This window comes from Pseudopipra pipra, chromosome 8, assembly GCF_036250125.1.
Source record: "Pseudopipra pipra isolate bDixPip1 chromosome 8, bDixPip1.hap1, whole genome shotgun sequence".
NCBI classification, from domain to species: domain Eukaryota; kingdom Metazoa; phylum Chordata; class Aves; order Passeriformes; family Pipridae; genus Pseudopipra; species Pseudopipra pipra.
In genome coordinates, this window is record NC_087556.1 from 27,300,166 (window position 1) to 27,318,379 (window position 18,214).

At 39.9% G+C, this 18,214-nt stretch overlaps 1 protein-coding gene across 6 annotated transcripts in view; it reads left to right on the top strand.

The window, feature by feature from the left end:
* Positions 1 to 18,214, top strand: part of RBM20 (RNA binding motif protein 20) — a 100,567-nt gene that overhangs the window by 32,519 nt on the left and 49,834 nt on the right. Inside the window, exon 1 of one of the 6 annotated variants that reach the window (XM_064663285.1) lies at positions 2,853 to 2,890. The exons of the other annotated variants lie outside the window; for them this stretch is intronic. Coding sequence (XP_064519355.1) covers positions 2,868 to 2,890 — 23 coding nt within the window. The 5' untranslated portion in view covers positions 2,853 to 2,867. Of the gene's footprint in view, positions 1 to 2,852; positions 2,891 to 18,214 lie in introns of those variants that run through there. 6 annotated transcript variants of the gene reach the window in all.

An 18,214-nucleotide genomic window follows, 5' to 3' on the forward strand; every position in this document is an offset into this window, starting at 1 on the left:
TGGAAGGAGCCAGCGTTCTCTGTTGTGTGTCAGCTATGTGGGTTTACTTTATCCGTTTCTGGCTGTGTTGCTGCTGTTTGGTGCATCAGTAGGATGCTGGTGGCTTGAGTGACTATTTTCTAGTAGTTTGGAGACCTGAATTTCAGCTTTCCTGTCAGCGGGGGTTATGTGTGGCTTTCAATGGCCTTCTCAAGCTGCTAAAGTGGCCACATTTTGTTATGTGTTTGCCCATCTTGTCCAATTGCAATTGGGACTTCTCCATTACTCCTGTAGAAATTATGAGTGTATGGAAGAGGGATGAAACCCGCATTTAAACCAGTGGACCTCTGAAGTTAGTGTCAGAATTGCAGTCAACTTACTTATTAGTAATTAGGAGTGACATTTGAGAAATAACCTTCCCCCAAAACAGACAAGAAAAGAAACATCACCTTTTCTTGAAGCTCACTACATGGAAGCAACATACAGGCTTTAACACACTTTTTTTCAATTTGGGGAGGAGCTAGGTTTATTCAGGCCAGTGTTAGGCTGGAGAGAGAGGTTTGCAAAGAGGTTACCAAGCTGTTGGAAGAATTACTGTGACATTGCTGCAGTTAGTGAGTTTGTCGTGTTGGGGCACTGGAGTGACAACGTGGCTGGTTGATCTCTTCCAGAAACCTCTGAACTCCGAGAATAAGTTTAGAGGTGATTATAGTAATACTGTATCATTTACATAACTTATCTATCAGTAACACTTCCCATATTGTCAAGTGTGTGTGTTTATATATATGCCTGCTGAAAGGATCAGGTTCAAAGGATGAACTGTGACAGTGATGTGGACTCTATTTGACCTTGTAAAAAGGTAAGTACCTCCTCTTTGGCTGTAATGCTTTTCATAAAAGAAAAAGCAAATGCCTGCCTTAGCCGTTTCTTCTCCCCCCTACACAGGCAATGCAGGACTTGCAAGAAAAAGGAGCAAGTCTGATTAGAGCCCTTAAGCTTTTGATGACAATCTGGTTTGGTTTTTGTTCTTAAGCATTTTATGTTGTTAAAGACTGGACTCGCATTTAGGATAAAGGGCTGAAATAACAAGGATTTGGGTCACTGTTGATAGCAACGTCCATAAGTGTGGCTTTTCACCAGGCTTCACGCCATATTAATCACAGTTTGAGAGCAGTGGTGGGACTTGTCTCCTCACCATCAGTGCCCAGCCTGTGTGCTGGATGTGTCAGCACAATGCTGCTGGCAGATGGAAGAGTTGCAGTAAATATGCAGAGTTATGGTTTAAATGAAAAAGCTGTGGGAAAGGAAATACATTAATCCACTGCGGCTGTTTTTTCTTTTAAGTAAGCCTCTGTAATAAATTGTGAGTTTTTCCTGGACTTACCCTTTAAATTTCTAGATTCCTTTCTTGAGCAGAGGACAGAATAGAACAGGAATTGAACTGAAGCATAAAAAAAAATAAAATGCAGAAGCAACTGAAAGTTAAATTAGGTCATGTATGTGGAAAGAAATTATCTTCCATGTGGCCTTTTTTCTGAACATACTTCAGGAAAACCTAGTCTAGCAGATCATAAAATATGCACTATGCATACAAGTGCATCATCTGTTCAGGTCATCTGATGGTGTGGAAGTGATGTTTAGGAAGTGCTTTAAAGCCAGAAAAAAAATAGATCCCCGAATATGAGAAGAGCTAAACTTGAGGAATGATTGAGTACAAGCTTGATCCTTGAAAGAATACCAGACGTTTGATCTTTTAATTTGTTGAGATTTAGGTACTTTCTTCCTACGTAATCAGGAATTTCATGTCTGATTCTCTTTGTTCAATGTTCTCAGTTTTAAGAACATTTAGCATATAATTGCTCTCACGAAAAAGGAGAGGACGTTGAATATTTTACAAAACTTTTTTTTAAATTCAAAACTATTAATATAGTTTTGAAAACTCTCTTATGTCTCAGATGCCTAATTTTTGTTTTGATTCTTATGTCATCATTTTGTTATTTCCTTCAGTTGCCACAGTTTTTGTATCCTGGAGGGACCAGATATGCTAAGAAGGCAATTTCATGTGCCATACAAATGTGGAGAAAAATAACGTATTTTTCTCTCCCATGTCCCCATCTCCATTCTTTGTGCATGAAAACTTTATTCCTTACTTTTGCAGAGGCCCCTGCCCAGTGTGGCAGCAATGCAGGATGCTGTCTGTTCCAATGCAGTGTCTCCAATGTCTCCATAGGGTTAGGAGGGGGAATGTTTAGGCTCTTGTTCTCTGTGGATGCCACAGCTGCTGCTGGGATATGTGGCACAGCCAGTTTGCCTGTTTGATGTCGATGTGGGTGTTGCTGCAAGGGCTGGTGACAAGTGGCTGTGCAATGAGGACATGGGTAGCAGGAGGCTAAACTTTCTGTGCAGAAGTGCTGTTAAAATGGAATAAAATGCCTGCTCAAAATGGGGTAGGAGTGGCAGAGCCCGCTCACAAAGCTGAGCTCAGAGGTGGGCACTGATCCAAGCCTAACGTATCTACAAGTTGTGCCAGTTGCTTTTGATCCTTGTTGGGATAGATGAAGCTATGGCAGAGGTCTGTGTTGTTACATCTAGACCCAATTTTTGTGCTCAAGCCAGTTTATTTTAAGCTATCTTGAAGTATCTCTATGCTGCACCATAGTGGGTAATGTATGCAAAGTCGTGCATCTCAGTGCTATCAGTTGCAAATTGCTCTTCTGTCACATGGAAACCTTGCGAGGAAAAAAAGATAAATAGATGTAAATGGTGTAAAACTCAAGCTAAACTGTTGCTGACTCTTAAATATTGGTCTCTTGCTTTCCAGAAATTTTGTGGAAGCTGGAAATACTCTAGGAAAAGGTGGCCAGCTAAGGACACTGCTGAATTAAGCCATGGCTTATGTGTGTTCTGTTGTGTGAGTAATTTCATATCCTCCTAAGAGCTTGTTGATCTTTTTACAAGGGTTTGATGTGAAAAAAATTGGGGCAGAGGATGATGCAAAATATGTATTACACAGCCAAGTCATGCACAGTGAAATGGGTAAACCCCGTGTGCATGTGCCCTGCGGGCACCTCCTCGTTGGTTAAATGTTATTTTCGTCAGGTCTGTCATGGTACTTATATGCATGATCAATTTTGTTCACCTTCTTGTGGCTTTTCAACACTGAAAACACATTGAAAAAATGCAAAGGTTACCTTAATAAGCTCACAGTCAGGAAAACCATAGCAGAACAGATTTTTTTTCTTTTTTTTTTTTCTCTGTCTGGTGTTCTTTTTTTTTTTTTTTAATGTCACTGAAGTGCATTGTGAGCAGAATAGCTTCAAGTTCAGCTCTCAAAGCAGCTTTTGTCCTTAGACAAAATCCCTTCCAGAGGAAAGCTGTGTGCTGGCCAGCGCTAGCTCTGATGCAGATGGGGCACCTAATTCCCTTGTGAAGGAGAAATTGTAGTCATGTAAAAAAGGAGGAGATGCAGATGTTTTCCTTGTTCAGATCCTCTGCTCAGTTAATGCTGTACTATGCACCATGTGTGCACCGTGCAATTCTCAGAGAGGCTTTCTTTAAACATTCACTGCAGCATTCCAGAGCTGTGGCGACACGGATGCCCATCACAACCTTTCTCTTTCATGCTTCTTTTCTAGTGCTTGATCTGTGCCAGATACAAAAGTATCTTAGAAATTGGGCTTTTACAGACTAATTTTCCTTGTTGCTTGTGTTCTCATGTGGTCTTTAGTCCTTTTTCTTTCACAAGTTGCATTTGTTTGTTGTTAGATGAAAGGTGTGATTTCTTACTCACAACCACAGGACTGCAATCCGAAGTTTCATTATTGTTTGCACAACTTTCTGCCACCGTTGCATTTTTGAGATACGGAATGTGAATCTCTTCTACTCCACAAGTTGACAGATTACTTTCCTTTAAAGTGTTTAATTGTTCTGTAGCTTGTCAAAGTAAGATACCCCAGATCTTTCCACCCTACCAGAGTAGGTACTCAAGAACAGCCTAATGTCTTACTGGGACAGTAAACCATGATTCTAGCCTCTTGTCTGAGTGCTTTGAGAGCAGTGTACCTAGTGGAAATATCTGCTGACACATATGGAGACTGAGAGGAAGGATAATACTATGTTACTGAGGCTATTTCAGCATCAAGGAAACAAATTCTTCAGCTGGGGCAATGAATTCCTCAGTCTGTTGTATTTTGGAAAATAAGCTTCAACTTAATTATCTAAAACATTTTTAAAGTACCTTTTGTTGCACTGGAAGAAGAGAACTTAGCAATCTTACACCAGCTGTCTTTTTGATAAGTGTCCCTACATAGACTACCAGAGGCCGTGACATTCCTCTTACCCCATCTTGATAATCTGAAAATCTTCTGCGCTGGAGCATCTGCTCCAGGGCAGTAATGTAGGAACGTCAGATAAATTCTGTGTTTCATTCCCTGGTGGATACATTAGCCAGCAAGTTACACAATAATCTTGTGTGAGGAAAAGGAGTTACACCAAAACCTAATGGGATCTTTTCCCTAGGAATCAGAAAATTAGAAATACATTAATCACAGTACATAAAGATATTGATGACTAGAAGAAGTGGGACTGACTCTTGACATGGTTGCATTATCTAAGGAAGAAATTTTACACTAATCTTCAGAAAGAGTACTATAAGCCCAATGCTTAATCCTGTATTATATCAGAGCCCTAGCTTTGCAGCATTTGAGCTGTAGAACTCCTTTTTGCTGGGTTAGTAGCAGCTTTTCTTGGTCTGTCCTGAAATTTGGGGCCTCATTGCATGACAGGATAAACCTTCTGAATTTGGGGATCATCTGCTGTTTTGTTTCCTGAGATACAGCATCCCTCTACTTTCTTTCAAGTTTTATTGCTTTTTTTTTTTTTTTTTAATATGAACATGTGAGACTAGCACTGTTGTTCTGATCACATCCCAAAAGCAGCAGGAGCTCTGCATGTTCACCTGCATAGCATTGAACTCCCTTTATCTTTAGCAGAGCAAAACTGAAAGCTTGAAAATGAGTTGGGGGAACAAGAGAGGCAGGAATCTGATGTGCAGGAGATCCAGGTTGCCCTACACTTGTAAGGGTCATACTTCCAAAAGGGTTTTTAGTCTCTCCAATATCATGAGTCCAAAGAGACATACATCAGTCAGTTGAACATGGTTTTTAACCAGCCAATTTCAGTTTCCTACTGATAGTTATCTTGATGTGTTTTAGCATGTTCATCATAGGGCTGTGAGACTTTTAGCCTTCCTCTGAAGAACTGACTATTGCTGCAAATACATTATGTTTGTTCATCAGTAAGTTAATATTCACTGTACTGAATGACATTAAGTATGCTGATTAAACAGTAGTTGCAATCAGTAAGTTCTAACAAAATTAGCACCGAGTGCCCTGTTTTTTCTCTTGATGACTCGGATCTCTGAAAACCTGTTAGAACTCAATCTCTTTCTTAAGAGTCTCCCTGTTTGTCTGTAAAGACATACCTCAAGACATCAGACATCTTGCCCTTGTTCACCTCTCCTGTGCTCTGTTAGTCTTCAGAAGCTCTCTAGAGCCCATGGCATCGCTCTTCAGGGGGTTGTTCAAGCGTGCTGGAATGCAAAGTGACCTCCGCTCTTAACTAATGCTATGGAGATCAGTGGGAATGCAGCAGCATATCCCAGCAGTAAATCTGGCATCCTTAATTTCAATTACATGTATTTTTCTAAATCACTTGTGCAACCAGGCTGAAGTTTGGGCTCCATTTGGCTCAGCAGTGTAAGCTAATTCAAGGACTATGAACAAATCTTACTTTTAAAAATTGTCTGCAGTTCAAGCTGCATTGTCAGGAACACAGATTTTGGAGATGTTGAGCTGCATCAATAAGCATTTGAATGAAGCAGCCTAAAATTTATTTCCCTTGTAAGTTTTTTTTAAACAAATTTGACACCTCACACAAGAGCTCCATTGCACAAAAGTATGTGAGAATGATGCATAATTATGTTGTTGCACAACCCAAAGTGCTTGCCAAGGAGTAGATAACTATAATCTTCACAGATGTGGGAGATAATAAGGTGTTAATCTATTTATTGTCCCAGCTACTAATATGAGCAAACATCTGATTATTGAGAAGTACATATGTATGTGAATATATGTAATAAATAACTTCTCCCGCGTTCCATTCCAGGACAAGATTATTATAATGTGCTGGCTTTGGCACAAAATGTGAAATCATTTGGAAGATAAAGTCAGTGCAGAATGTGTCAGTTTGCTTTTTAGAGCAGTGTCCCTCTGTGAAAAAACACAGCATGTATTGTATGATCTGCACTAATAGGCTTTTTCTTGCAGGCATATAAGATATAAAATTTCTGACTCATGGTTTTTTTCCTCTCAGATGATCCAAGCAGGGCAGTGCCTCTGCATCATTCACAGCTGAGATGTTTGAGTTGCTTTGGCCCTTTGGCTCAGGAGGCTGAGCTGGAGGAACTCCCTGCAGAGCAGCTGGAGTTCCTGATGGTTTCAGCAGCATATGCCTGGGTTCCTAGGGCACCCAGCCTGGGATGGAGGCAGGAGCTGAGCCTCAGCTGCAACCAGTGCTTCAGGTTCCTGCCTCCACAAATGCGAAACTCAGTCATGCACTGCCCAGCACCTTGCTGACGATCCAGCAGACCAGCCCTGAAAGCCCTATCCACAGCCAGTTCTCCCAGGGCTTGCCAGGTTGGCAGCTGGATGATGGAGAACCAGTAGCCCAACCTTGGAGACTGCAGACTATAGTAATCTGTCAGGAAACCCCAGGAGACCTGCCAGTGTTGTCTTGCCCATTACTTTTGCACAGAATATTTTGATGGCAAACGAATTAAGGACTCAGAGACAACACTTTTAAAGGCATAAGTGTATGGTTAAGAGAATTCATTCTTTTCTGTGGAAATAAGTAGAAATCTTTTTCTTGACTTCAGTAAAATTTGGAATAACATCAGGATGGTTGTTTTTAGTTGCCCTGAGTATCCCAGGGAATGAAGTTGAGGAGGTTATGGTAGCTATGTAGTAGATATTAATTCACTGTGTAAAATCATTTGCATTAGTATTTATCTAAGAATGACAAGTGATGCAGACTGAGCTTGGGTTCTCATGGACATTAATTGCTAGAATACTTGTGTTCACACAAATAACAAACAAGAATTCATCCAGAATAATTTATATGGTAAACTGGAATTGGTGAGGAATGGAGTGATCATTCTGTTTTGAAAGTCAGATTTCAGAATTGTTTTCTGTGCTTAGAGAATGGATTCCAGGTGGGGCTGTTTACCTGATTTAGATGCAAGATGATCTATGCATTATTTAACATTAATTCATTATGAAGAGAAGAAAAATGGGTGTCTGTTTTGACTTAGGAAGCTCAAATTCTATTAATTAGGCTTATAAAAAAGGGCCAAACTTGTTTTAGTTTCTTGCGGTAATTAGAGAAATGTTGCATTGTTCCCAATCTAGGCAGTCCAAAATCCAAATTATAACCATCATGTAACTTTATTTGTTTACCATCAGTGTTATCTATTGACTGTACAGGACATCAGTTAAAGGTGACTTAAAATCTAGGCTTATCGTATTTGTGTTGTGGTAGGCAAATATAATAATGCAATATTCCCAGGGAGATTTGCTTTGATTTGGAAAAACATGCAATTCCTTCTTTCATCCTTTGTATTATTACCAGGTAGAACCGCAGAGCAGCTTTTCTGGGCTGAGCTGCAGTCACTGTTTAATAGAGCAGAAAAGACCCATCACAGAGCATTTGAGTCCTGATCCTGTAAATCATTACCTGTGATAAAATTCTTGTGTTTGCCCAAACCTGGTCAATTAAGATCTTGTTGCCTTTTACAGCGTCCCTCAGCCTCCTACCCAAGGCAGTCAGCAAGGGAGAGGTGGGCCAGGGGACTTTTTTAGAAACTTCTTCATGAATTTGCAGTTGGGACATAGAAAGAAGATGATAGACAACAGGAAACTAATACAAACGTAACAGGTGATAGAAGGAGAAGAGGACATATTTGAAAATACTGTGCAAAAAAATGGCTTTGCATTTCATATCTGAATATTTCACAGGGATTTACGAATACATGCAGGGTTAATTTGAGGTGAAATAATATTGAAATTGATAAAATGTGAAGTGGTTGTTATTCAGTAATGTATCCAATTCTCAGGTCTGGTTTCCTGAATTCTTTCTTCTTTCTTTCTGCAGAAGGGGTTCTTATGTTTTCCAGATAACTTAATTACCTGCTGTTTCTGTGAGGTTTCTGGGGGGTTTTGGCTTTACTTGTCTAATTGGCACTTCCCACTTGAAGACCTGAGCAGCACAGAAAGCCTGTAACTCTGAGGGCAGCAAGTCCCCTGTATGTTTCTGTAGGCACAAGGGTTGAAAGAGGCACTTGAAAGACACTACAAATGTCATTGCTGTAGTGTTCACTCAGAAACTTTATGGCTGATAGAGAAGGGTTAAATTTATTTGCCTGTTGGAGAGTAATAAACAGTTGTCACTGATCATAAATTATCTCAACTGCAGGTGGTCTTTGGTAACCACAAATGCAAACTTTATGACCTATGTTCAAGCTAGTAAACACTCCAGTGCATCTCTGTGCTGGCTGGGCTAAAAATAGGCCCTAACCCCAGTGAAATCTACTTTAAGGATTTCTGTGCTTAAATAACATTTGTGTTTTACTATCTGCACTGCAAGAGGGTCTGAGTAAGAGGGCATGATCAAAATAGTTTAAATCCTTATGGAAAATAGGAAAAGTCTAGGGGAGGAGTGATTGCAGCAGCTGTGTGAAGGCTGATGGCTAACACTATAAAGATTTGTTTATATTTGTATCTTAAAATTATGTCAGTGCTAGAAGCAAGGAAGCAATATCCCTGCAGCATCTCTAAAATCTCAATCAGCACGACTGCCATTTGCTTGAAATTATTCCTCAGTGTTTAGATTATTTTTATGCTGCAGGATAATTATTTTTATGTGATCATGATTCCAACTAATTACTAGAGATCTTAGGACTTCTGCATATGGTTATGAATTGTAGCTGCAAGACAAAGAAATACATCAAGCCTTAGACAAGCAGTCCTCCTTTCCTGGCGCATTTCTGGAAGTTGCAGTTATTTAACCTGTGCAATGTTTCAACCAATATCTGGATAAGCTTAAATGAGCAGTGAACACCTGTGCTTTAGAGCACTATTGATTTAACTTGTTGAAGGCTTACTGAAGTCACATGGGTACACCTCCTGCTAGTTAAATGTGTGTGCATTTTCATTTAAGAAAATGCCAGTGTCATGGTCCTGCTTATGGTGGGTTTGCTCAATTTCTCTGCCTTCCCTCTGACATGTAAAAAGTACATTACACTCAGTAGTCAACAATCCAAAACCGCAAAACATAACTAAGCAGAATTACTAAAGCACCTTGGAGTTCTTGAAAAAAGAAAAGACACTGCAGATTGAAACATCAAAGACTAATTTTGGGGAGGTAAGGCCAGCAATACAAATCTTTAATGCAGTAAATCCAGATTGAGGTGATTTCTCAAGCTCTTACAGTGTTGCAAGATGGGGAGGAGTTTGAACAGCAAGAATTAGTTCTGTGTATGTTTGCACAGTACATACCAAAACCTCTACAAGACACAAAGTATTTTGCCTGGAATCTGTTTTATAATTTCCCTGGAAAGTGCTATCCCCATGCAAGCAAGGATGTTAGCGGAAGGGGTGGGATTCACTTGCATCTTTCCTCAGCAAAACACTGAGGCTGGTTCTTATCCCCTGTCTAGAGTGGGAAGGAAGAAGGAAAGTTACTGAAGATCAGCGTGGTGAAGTGCTGATAGTATTTCCAAACAGTGTTTTTATTTTATTTGCATTATTATGAATTATGATTGACCAAATTGTTTGGCCTCACAGGCAGGTTTGTCTACTTACAATTCCTTATTCTGAAGACCCTCTAGCTGTTAAATTGATGTTGTGTTCATTCCAATGCCCAGGAGTTCATCCATGCTGTCCCCTTTAACGAATGGTATAGGATACCGGTAGTTTTGGATAGGTGTGGTCCACTGTCCTGTGGATCTCAGTTATCTATGCCTACCTTTATCCAGAGAGCTAAATCATTATATTATAAAAAGAGAAGACAATAAATATTAGTTTGCATAGAATTAATTTAGTTTAATTTAATCACAGATGATTCACTATGCCCTGTTCTGAAAGCATGTGTGCACATTTGCTCCAAGAAGGACCTTAAGACAGGTTATGGGAATAAAATTATTCCTGTGCTCTTTTCATTGGAGGGTCTGGCTCTAGGCATTGAACTACTCAGAGTTGGGTTTAAAATAACCCAAAGGGAAGATGGGAGGTATATTGTTTCTATTGTAAGGTTGGCTACAGAGAATTTTTTATAAGGGTTACTCATACTAAATTATAGCACTGAGAGTAATTTCTCTTTCTGTAACTACTCTGAATGGGCAAATGGAGAGATAGAAAAGGGTTCCTTACACTCTTTCTTTGATTTATGTTTTTCAGTGTACCAAATTAGCTTCCGTGCTGTGCTCTGCAGCTTGTAACAATCCCTTGCTGCCCTTTGTGTGGGAATGTGCAATCCAGTTCTACTAGGCCTGTCTTGACTCCTTGGAAACAAAAAACAACTTGCCCATCCACATGTAAATGTTACAAACTGCAAATTGCACAGGGGCAAGTGAATTCCTTTTTGCGTCTGTTTCTATGGCAGGTTTGATGTTCCAGGTTATTTATATCCTGCAGTCATTGCCAAATATATGATGTAATTTCCTAACTTGTGGCCTCATGACTATTTGCTGATGTTATTCTATTTCACAAATAGCATGAATGAAATACAAACTTTGTACACCTAAAAGAAATCTTGTCTCATCTACTTCTCCCACCTGTTGTCTCTCTGTATCTGTAGAAGATGCTGCTGCCATTGCTGCCTTTAGAGATCACGTGGCGAACTGCTCCTCCAAGGGCAGTTCTTGTATGTGCCAGTCTGTGAGAAATACAAAATACCTTTTCTGTCTTGTGCTTGTATATACGTTGTAGGCTCGGGGTTCATATATATCCCAAGACACTGGTGCCTATGGTTTTATCTGTTTGCATATGTATTTCAGCTGGTCCAATAGCCTCCCATTTCTTCATCTGACAGGCTTACGCAATTTTAAATCCACTGCCCTTGTAAAAACAATAATTTTATGGTTTATAGCTGTGTGGCGTGTGCACAGTAGGCTAAGCTGATTGGTAACACCAAGGTTTCCCGTGAAGCTGGTGGGATTGACAGCCACAGCTTGATGATGAAGACAGATGGAAATCTGCTGTGTCTGCAGGCGGTCATGCCCAGCAGGTTTTAAGGCTGCAGTTATGTGAACACCAGTCACACAGTGAAGTCCAGGCCCCAAACCTCTGGTCCTTGGAACTGGTGGGATATGGAGGAATGAAAACAGCTTTCCCTAAATGCCTTTTATTGTTAGGCTTCTTGGCTTGCTGCTTTGGAGAGTGAACACAAGATGCTGGTAGTAAGACAAGCAGCAATCCCGTTGAGGTCAGGAGTGAAGTCTAGATATATTTCTCCTGCTTTCCTCAGGGAGGACCCAGGCTACCTCTATTTCACTTCTGTTGTTGCTGCATTTGCTGAGTATGTGTCAAGAAAAACTGCTGTCACTTGACATTGCTTGTGTGCAATGACTGTTACCTCCTCTGGTGAGCTAGGCCAGGACAGGGGATAACCAGAGTTAGTGGTTGTGTTTGGTGGTGTGTTGTGGTTGTCTCTTCTGAGACACTGGGATCTGAATGCTGGTTTTAATCAATATGAAGAAATTTTCCCTTATTCCTCTGTGTCTCCTAAGACAGATAACCAGAAGCGACACTTTATTTTCCAGCCAAGAATAGGAAAAATTTTGTTTCATGTCCATTACTCATCTGCAAGAACACTTAAAAAAATACATTGTTCTCATTTTCGTTTACATTTCACATATTTTTGTTTTTATTTTAAATCAAAGAATGGACCATTTCAATAGGAAAATGTTTGTTTAATTTCTTTATATTTGCCTCTTTTTTTTTTACCCTACAGATGCAGTCACTGTAAGTATGTGACAGTGGGATACAATTATTTACCTTTACAAAATAACATCCATGTTTTGATAGCTGGCTTTAGTCTCTCCATCATCATCTAATTTTGTGTTTACAGCTTGGACCTTTTTAGCTTTCTACTCTTACCTGCACGAAATATCTCTAGATGTAGCTAAGAAAAATATGCTGTTGTTCATCTTGGTTCTGATCTATAACTAGAAGATAATTGTCAGGAGAAAGGAAGAAAGATATGCAGCATCCTATGAACCGTTGCCTTATAAGCCAACAAAATTCATCCTATTAGTAGAGCCCAAGCACAACTCTGGGCCAGGTTCCAGGGAGCTGCAGAGCTCCCTGCATGCAGCAGCTCATACCTCACAAACTGGAAGGCAAAGCATGTCTGGACATTATAAGAAGCAGATATGAAGGCACTGAATTAACATTTCATTTACAAGATTGGGTGCTGTTGCTAAGTCAAATGTACAAACTGAGCTCAGATTGCTTTGAAGAGACTGATCCCCTATTACAAAATACGTTAGAGAGAAATTGCTCACATGGCATTGGTGGGCTGTGGGAGACCAGCAGGAGGGAACTGATATTCTCAGTCATTTTAAGAAATGCTGCTAAACCCTTGGGGAGCTATTTGTGTGACTAGGGTCATAAAGCTCGTGAGATATTTCAATGGTCAAACCAGTGCCAGGTCAGGTTATTGTGACTGAGCAGTGGCTTTGAGCATTAGATGCAGCTCTTGCTAGGGAGCTCACCCAGCCCCAGTGGAAGCAAGTTTACATCTGCCTAAGCCAGGGCTCTGCCATCGTACTTTCTGGTCCTTGCCTTGCGATGTGGTGCCCATTCACTTCCCTCTCTGCTCACGTGGTCATCCAGACTCCTAGGAAAAAAAAAAGAGAAATTATGCTGGATGTTATAGTATTAAAGAATTGATGAGTAACTCATATCCACTGAGTTTTGAATACATAAGGATTAATTTGATAATCAAGTTCTGGAAAAGAATCCATTAAATAAAACCAGAGTCTGATGGGAACTAGTCTATTGTACGGCATCGTGTGGGAGGAGAAGGAAAACAGATACGGAATATTTAAAAATGAGCCATTCAATATGCCAGAGATCTGATGCAGCCAACAGTAGCACACTTAGCATTGCTAAAAACAGATAATAATCTTTTAATGCAAAAACCACAGCACACAGTACCAGCTGAAGCCATTTCAGACGTCATGAACAGGGATGCAGATGAATTGATCAAGGGAGTGAGATTTTGTGGTTGCCTAGGGACCAGTGAGCATGACCTACTTCCCAATGAAGAGGCTTATGCTGGTTTGTGTGGGTAACACGCTGATTTGGTGTTTCTGAAATGCTGAATTCATCACTCTCAGGAAAATCTTTTGAGCAGAGTTGATCAGGAAGAAAAAATAGAAGTGAATAAATTAAATTGGAGTTTTGTTAAGAAACACTTGCAAAATATCTACTGCACTCTTCCCACTCAAAAACTGAAAAACCAACAGGGGCGTTCTGGCTGGGAAGTTAAAAAAAATCCATGGTTGATGAAAGAATTAGATGTTTCAGGAGAAAGACACTAGAAAGGAATGAGACCCAGTACCAGCTAAAGAGACTGTAAATGAGCTAGAATTAATACAAAAAAAAGCAGAACTGCTTGATAAATACCTCACTTTTCAACAAATACTTCATTTTCTATTTGGAAAAGAACAGGATAACCTTGTTGTATCGAATGAGGAGGATGCAGTACACACTTAAGTCAATATTTAGTAAGGATATGGTAATGTTTTTCCTAGTAGAACTGCACTGAAAATCAGCCCATCTGGTTAGCTGCACCAAAGATCTGAGAAGTTGGATCCTGAAGTTCCTAGAGATTTTCACCCTGAGAACGTAATTAAAAAATCATGGAATGCAGGAATAAATTCAAACTGAGGAAGAAGGGCTAACTATTGCAAAATGATGACTGGGGTGGTCTGTGTAGCTGTAGTGGGGTTAGCCTAATAAAAATAAGAAAAAATATTGTAGGAATTTTTAAGGTGAATACAATTGATAAAGGCAATTGAAATAACAAAAGCTTAGAGGGTAGCAGTGTAGTTATTTTGGTCAGTGTAATCTTCATTAAAAGGAGTTAGCTGAACTTTTTTTTCCAAATATTTTTGGTTTTGTTTGATAAAGGTAGATAAATAGATAGTGAGATTTCATGTTTGCAATGTATTTTGCTTTATACCTCCCAGTCTTTTTATTTTTAGGGAAGAAACACATTATCTGTACAACAACTTCTGACTGTATTTAAAAAAAAAAAACAAACTTAGAACTATGTCCAAGAACCATTGGCAGTAGTGAATTTCCTTCAGAAAGGGATCTATTCAGTGTGATACTGCAGAGGCTTGGAAACGGTCTTATTCAGCATTTTCACCAACAGTTTGGAGTAAATCTAGATGTTGTTCACTATGGAGGCATAAAGATTACCACAGTTTTGAATAAGACTGTAACCTCAGTTTGTACAGCAAGCCAAGTCCTTGTTAACACAACATATTTTGAAGCCAAATCCAAGTAATAAGTTCAGAAATGTGTATTTAAGTTGCAATAAAATTCCATTTCAATAGTAAGAGTAATTAGCCACTGCAGCACATCAAAAGGAGACAAATCCAATCAATTGTCCCTCTCATGACTAGCCTAGATCAAGACAGTGGTGTTTTGCAGGAAGTCTTGCTCCCAAGCGAATGCATGTTACTGGTTTAACGAGGTGAAGCATCCCAGGCTGTGGCACACAGGGCAATGCAGGGTGACCCCATGGTGTGTCCAGACTTGAGCTTTACAAAACTGGTTTTACGCAGCATTATGAGAGAAGGAGCGGAAAAGGCAGATGAGGCAGTGTCAGGTTTGAACCAAAGCATGCAAAAGGAAAAAAAGCTTGAAGAAGCTGTTTCTAGGTAGAAACAGGGAACTCAAATTGCATTTATCCAGTGGGGAGACAAGGAAAAGATTAAAAGGGGAGAAGTGGTAAAAAGTGGTATAAATCTCTCATCATTCCCAACTGCTTTGTCTCTCATTAACTTTGATCTCTGGCTCATGAGCAAAGATTTTTTCTGAATTCCTGTTTGTGTTCCTTTTAGAGTCACGGAAACAGCTTGATCACCAGTAGTCAGCACTGAGTACTGCCTCCTCATGCCATGCCATCATATCCTGCTGTGTTGCCCACAGCCATGTTAGAACTAAAACCAAGACGGGCTGGGGATGACCCCAATTTGTCTCTTGCTCGAGCAAAACAAGCCCCGTGTGAGGAATGCTGAGATATTTGATGGTTCAGGTATGCCAGTCTGCAAGCTCTCAGACAGGGGATAACTTGCAGTGGTTCCATGTTACCATAAATAGGGCTGTCCACACGCTAGTGAGCAGCCTGTAATGGGGTGTAATAAAGGTCACGAGTCTGTGAGTGTCTGGATCTTGTGTGTTTGCTGTTGCAGTATCAGAGGCTTGTCTTTAGTTTTCTCTCAAGCTGAAGATATTTAGGTTCTGTAGGGACATTTGTACTGGACAAGTGGACGTCACGCAAATACTGTATATGACTCAGCTGTTGTGTGTTGTCTTTGATGTAGAGGAGGCTCATAACTTAATGGAGTGTGAAGAGATGTTTATCTAGGTCATTTTGCTCATACTGAAAGATTAGCTCCTCCAAAGTGAGTGTGTACATGTCACAGCAAGGATTTTTGCTTTCTTTTGCTGAACACTTTATCCTACAGTGAGGGTGCAGCAAATGCTGCCCTGGAGTAAATATGTAGATATAATACCATACTACAGAGCTTCATTGACTTGTAGTGTCTGGGGCCTTAATCCGCCAAAGAATTTCAGTATTTCTTATATTGGAAGCAACAGAAGTGATTATTTGATTTATTCTTCTGCCTTAAACCCATAAATAGGCCACTGAATGTTAAACACATGCTTCAGTGGCCTGGAGGAATTAGTGGGAAAGAAAATAATTATGTGATTTTTAGTTAGTTTGTTTGTTTGTTTTTTTAATTAAAGTATTGCAGCTTTTTGGCAAATTTTCAGCTCTAACCACAGGTGGTAATGCCGCTTCAAAGATACTGGAGTATCTTTTGAGGGAGGTTTGTAAAACTTTGACAAGGAAATCTTAAGTTTGTGGCCCTGTTAGGGTGTTTAATTCAGTGTTTGAGAAGGGAGATAATTGTTCATAAGCTGTGAAACATCAGATTACAATTGGGAAGGTTCCTCTGTGCTTCACCTAAAGCAAGTTACGTTGAGCTGAATGGGAGTCTTGGGTTTAAATTGCTCTGCTGGTGTAGAGGAACCTGTGCTTTTACATGGATGTAGATGTTGTGAAGCCGGTGTGAAACCAGTGGGCTTTGTCCTGGGACCAAGAGGTGAAGTATTTGCTATTGGTTGACCAGTGAGGTGAGTTTTAATTCAGAGCTCTGAGACTTTTCACAGGTACAACCTCCATATTCTTGTTAGGCTTCTTGAAAACATTGAGATTTTTTTCATACTGCACTTCTTAATAAGGACTAAACTGATACACTTCTAGCAAGTTCTTTCTCTTTCTTCTTTTAACAATGCTATGAACATCTAAAGGAAGAAAAGAAGGCACAGGGATCTACCATAGTGGTGGTGAGTGGCTTAGAGCCTAAGTTGGGCAGGTTTGATGGTGAAGGTGCAAGATCCCTGACCTTCAGAGAACATGACAGTTCTACAAATCATTGCCCCTGGGTAAATCACAGTGGGTGGAGCTAACTAGGAGGCCCAAGGTTGCCCATGAGATGTGGTTTGCAGCTTCGCCAAGTCGTAAAAATAATTTGGAGAATCTAGTTGTCTTCATGAATTTGGTGTATGTGTCTCTGAATGTGTGTATGATATGTGTAGTTGTTTATATTCACACAAAGGCATCCACATATATGTGTGTATTTCACCACAGAGACTTTTCATTTCTATTTCATTTCTACAATTTCTAAGAGATATTTGTTCTAATTTCAGTTACACATTTTTGTGTACATCAGAAAGTATTAAGAAAAAAAAGAGAGACCTCTAAAATAACTTCCACTGTTTAAAACTACACAAAACTACATATATTGTGCATTTTTAGAGTTTACTTTACCTGCACACATACTACTGATACCATCTCTAAGTGGGCTTATTCCTTTTCACTGCTCCGAAGCATATGTTGTTCTGGCTGATATGAGGTGGGTTGTCAAAATTTACAGGTTTTCCCCAACACTTAATAATTTCCTCTTAACTTCTTTCCTGGGTTCAAGCAAATCCAGCTTGAGCAGATACTTCATTGCATCCAGCTCATCTGCATGGCAACTAGTATTCATAGGTAGCTTTCTTTTTCCCTTTTATTTCTGCAGTAAATGGCTGCTGGGCCTCCCTGATGAGTCTTTTAAAAAGTAGAAAAGGTCACATATGTGTACAGAGTACTTCAAAATTACAATAGAAATGAATCTACAACATTATTCCGTCGAAGAAAAGTTGCATTGTTTATAAGCATTTTCCACTCCCTGCAACCAAGTCCTGCTGGAACAGAGAGGGCACAAGGGCGGTATTGTCTGTGAGTCCTGGCATAAATCTCTGTCCTTGCTGCCCCAGCACCCTGGAGCAATGCAGAGGCAATTGTTTTAGTGCAGCAGGCAAATTACTTTTGTAAGCAATTCAGCTGCTGCTCATGAGAAACAGAACTGCAGGAGTGGTTTGACTGACTTTCATATAAATGTGGTCAGAAGATGTTTCTGGTGGGGTTTTGAGTCCCAAAGATTTCACACTTCCCCACTGCCCTGTGCAGGTGCCAGGGTACTGATCTTGAATGTTGGCCCAAAATTCCCTGAGAGTCAGTGTTCAAGTGCTGGATGCAAGTTATGAGACCTCTACAGATGGTTGCAAGGTGGTTTTTTAAAACACTTTTGGGAATGTGAGAGTTGGCACCAAAATTATTTTGGAATGCCGTCCGTCAGAAAGATGTGATGTAAAACAGATTTCTGTGCACTGTTACAAGTTGGTACAATATTGATGGGGTTTAATTAGTATCATCCAATGTAAAGAGAGATTGTTTTGTGTTTCCTCCCTGCTTTTTATGAAAGTTTCTGAAACACAACAAGACATAATAGGATTTTTTGAGATGAGTTTTATTTGTATACTGGGTAGTA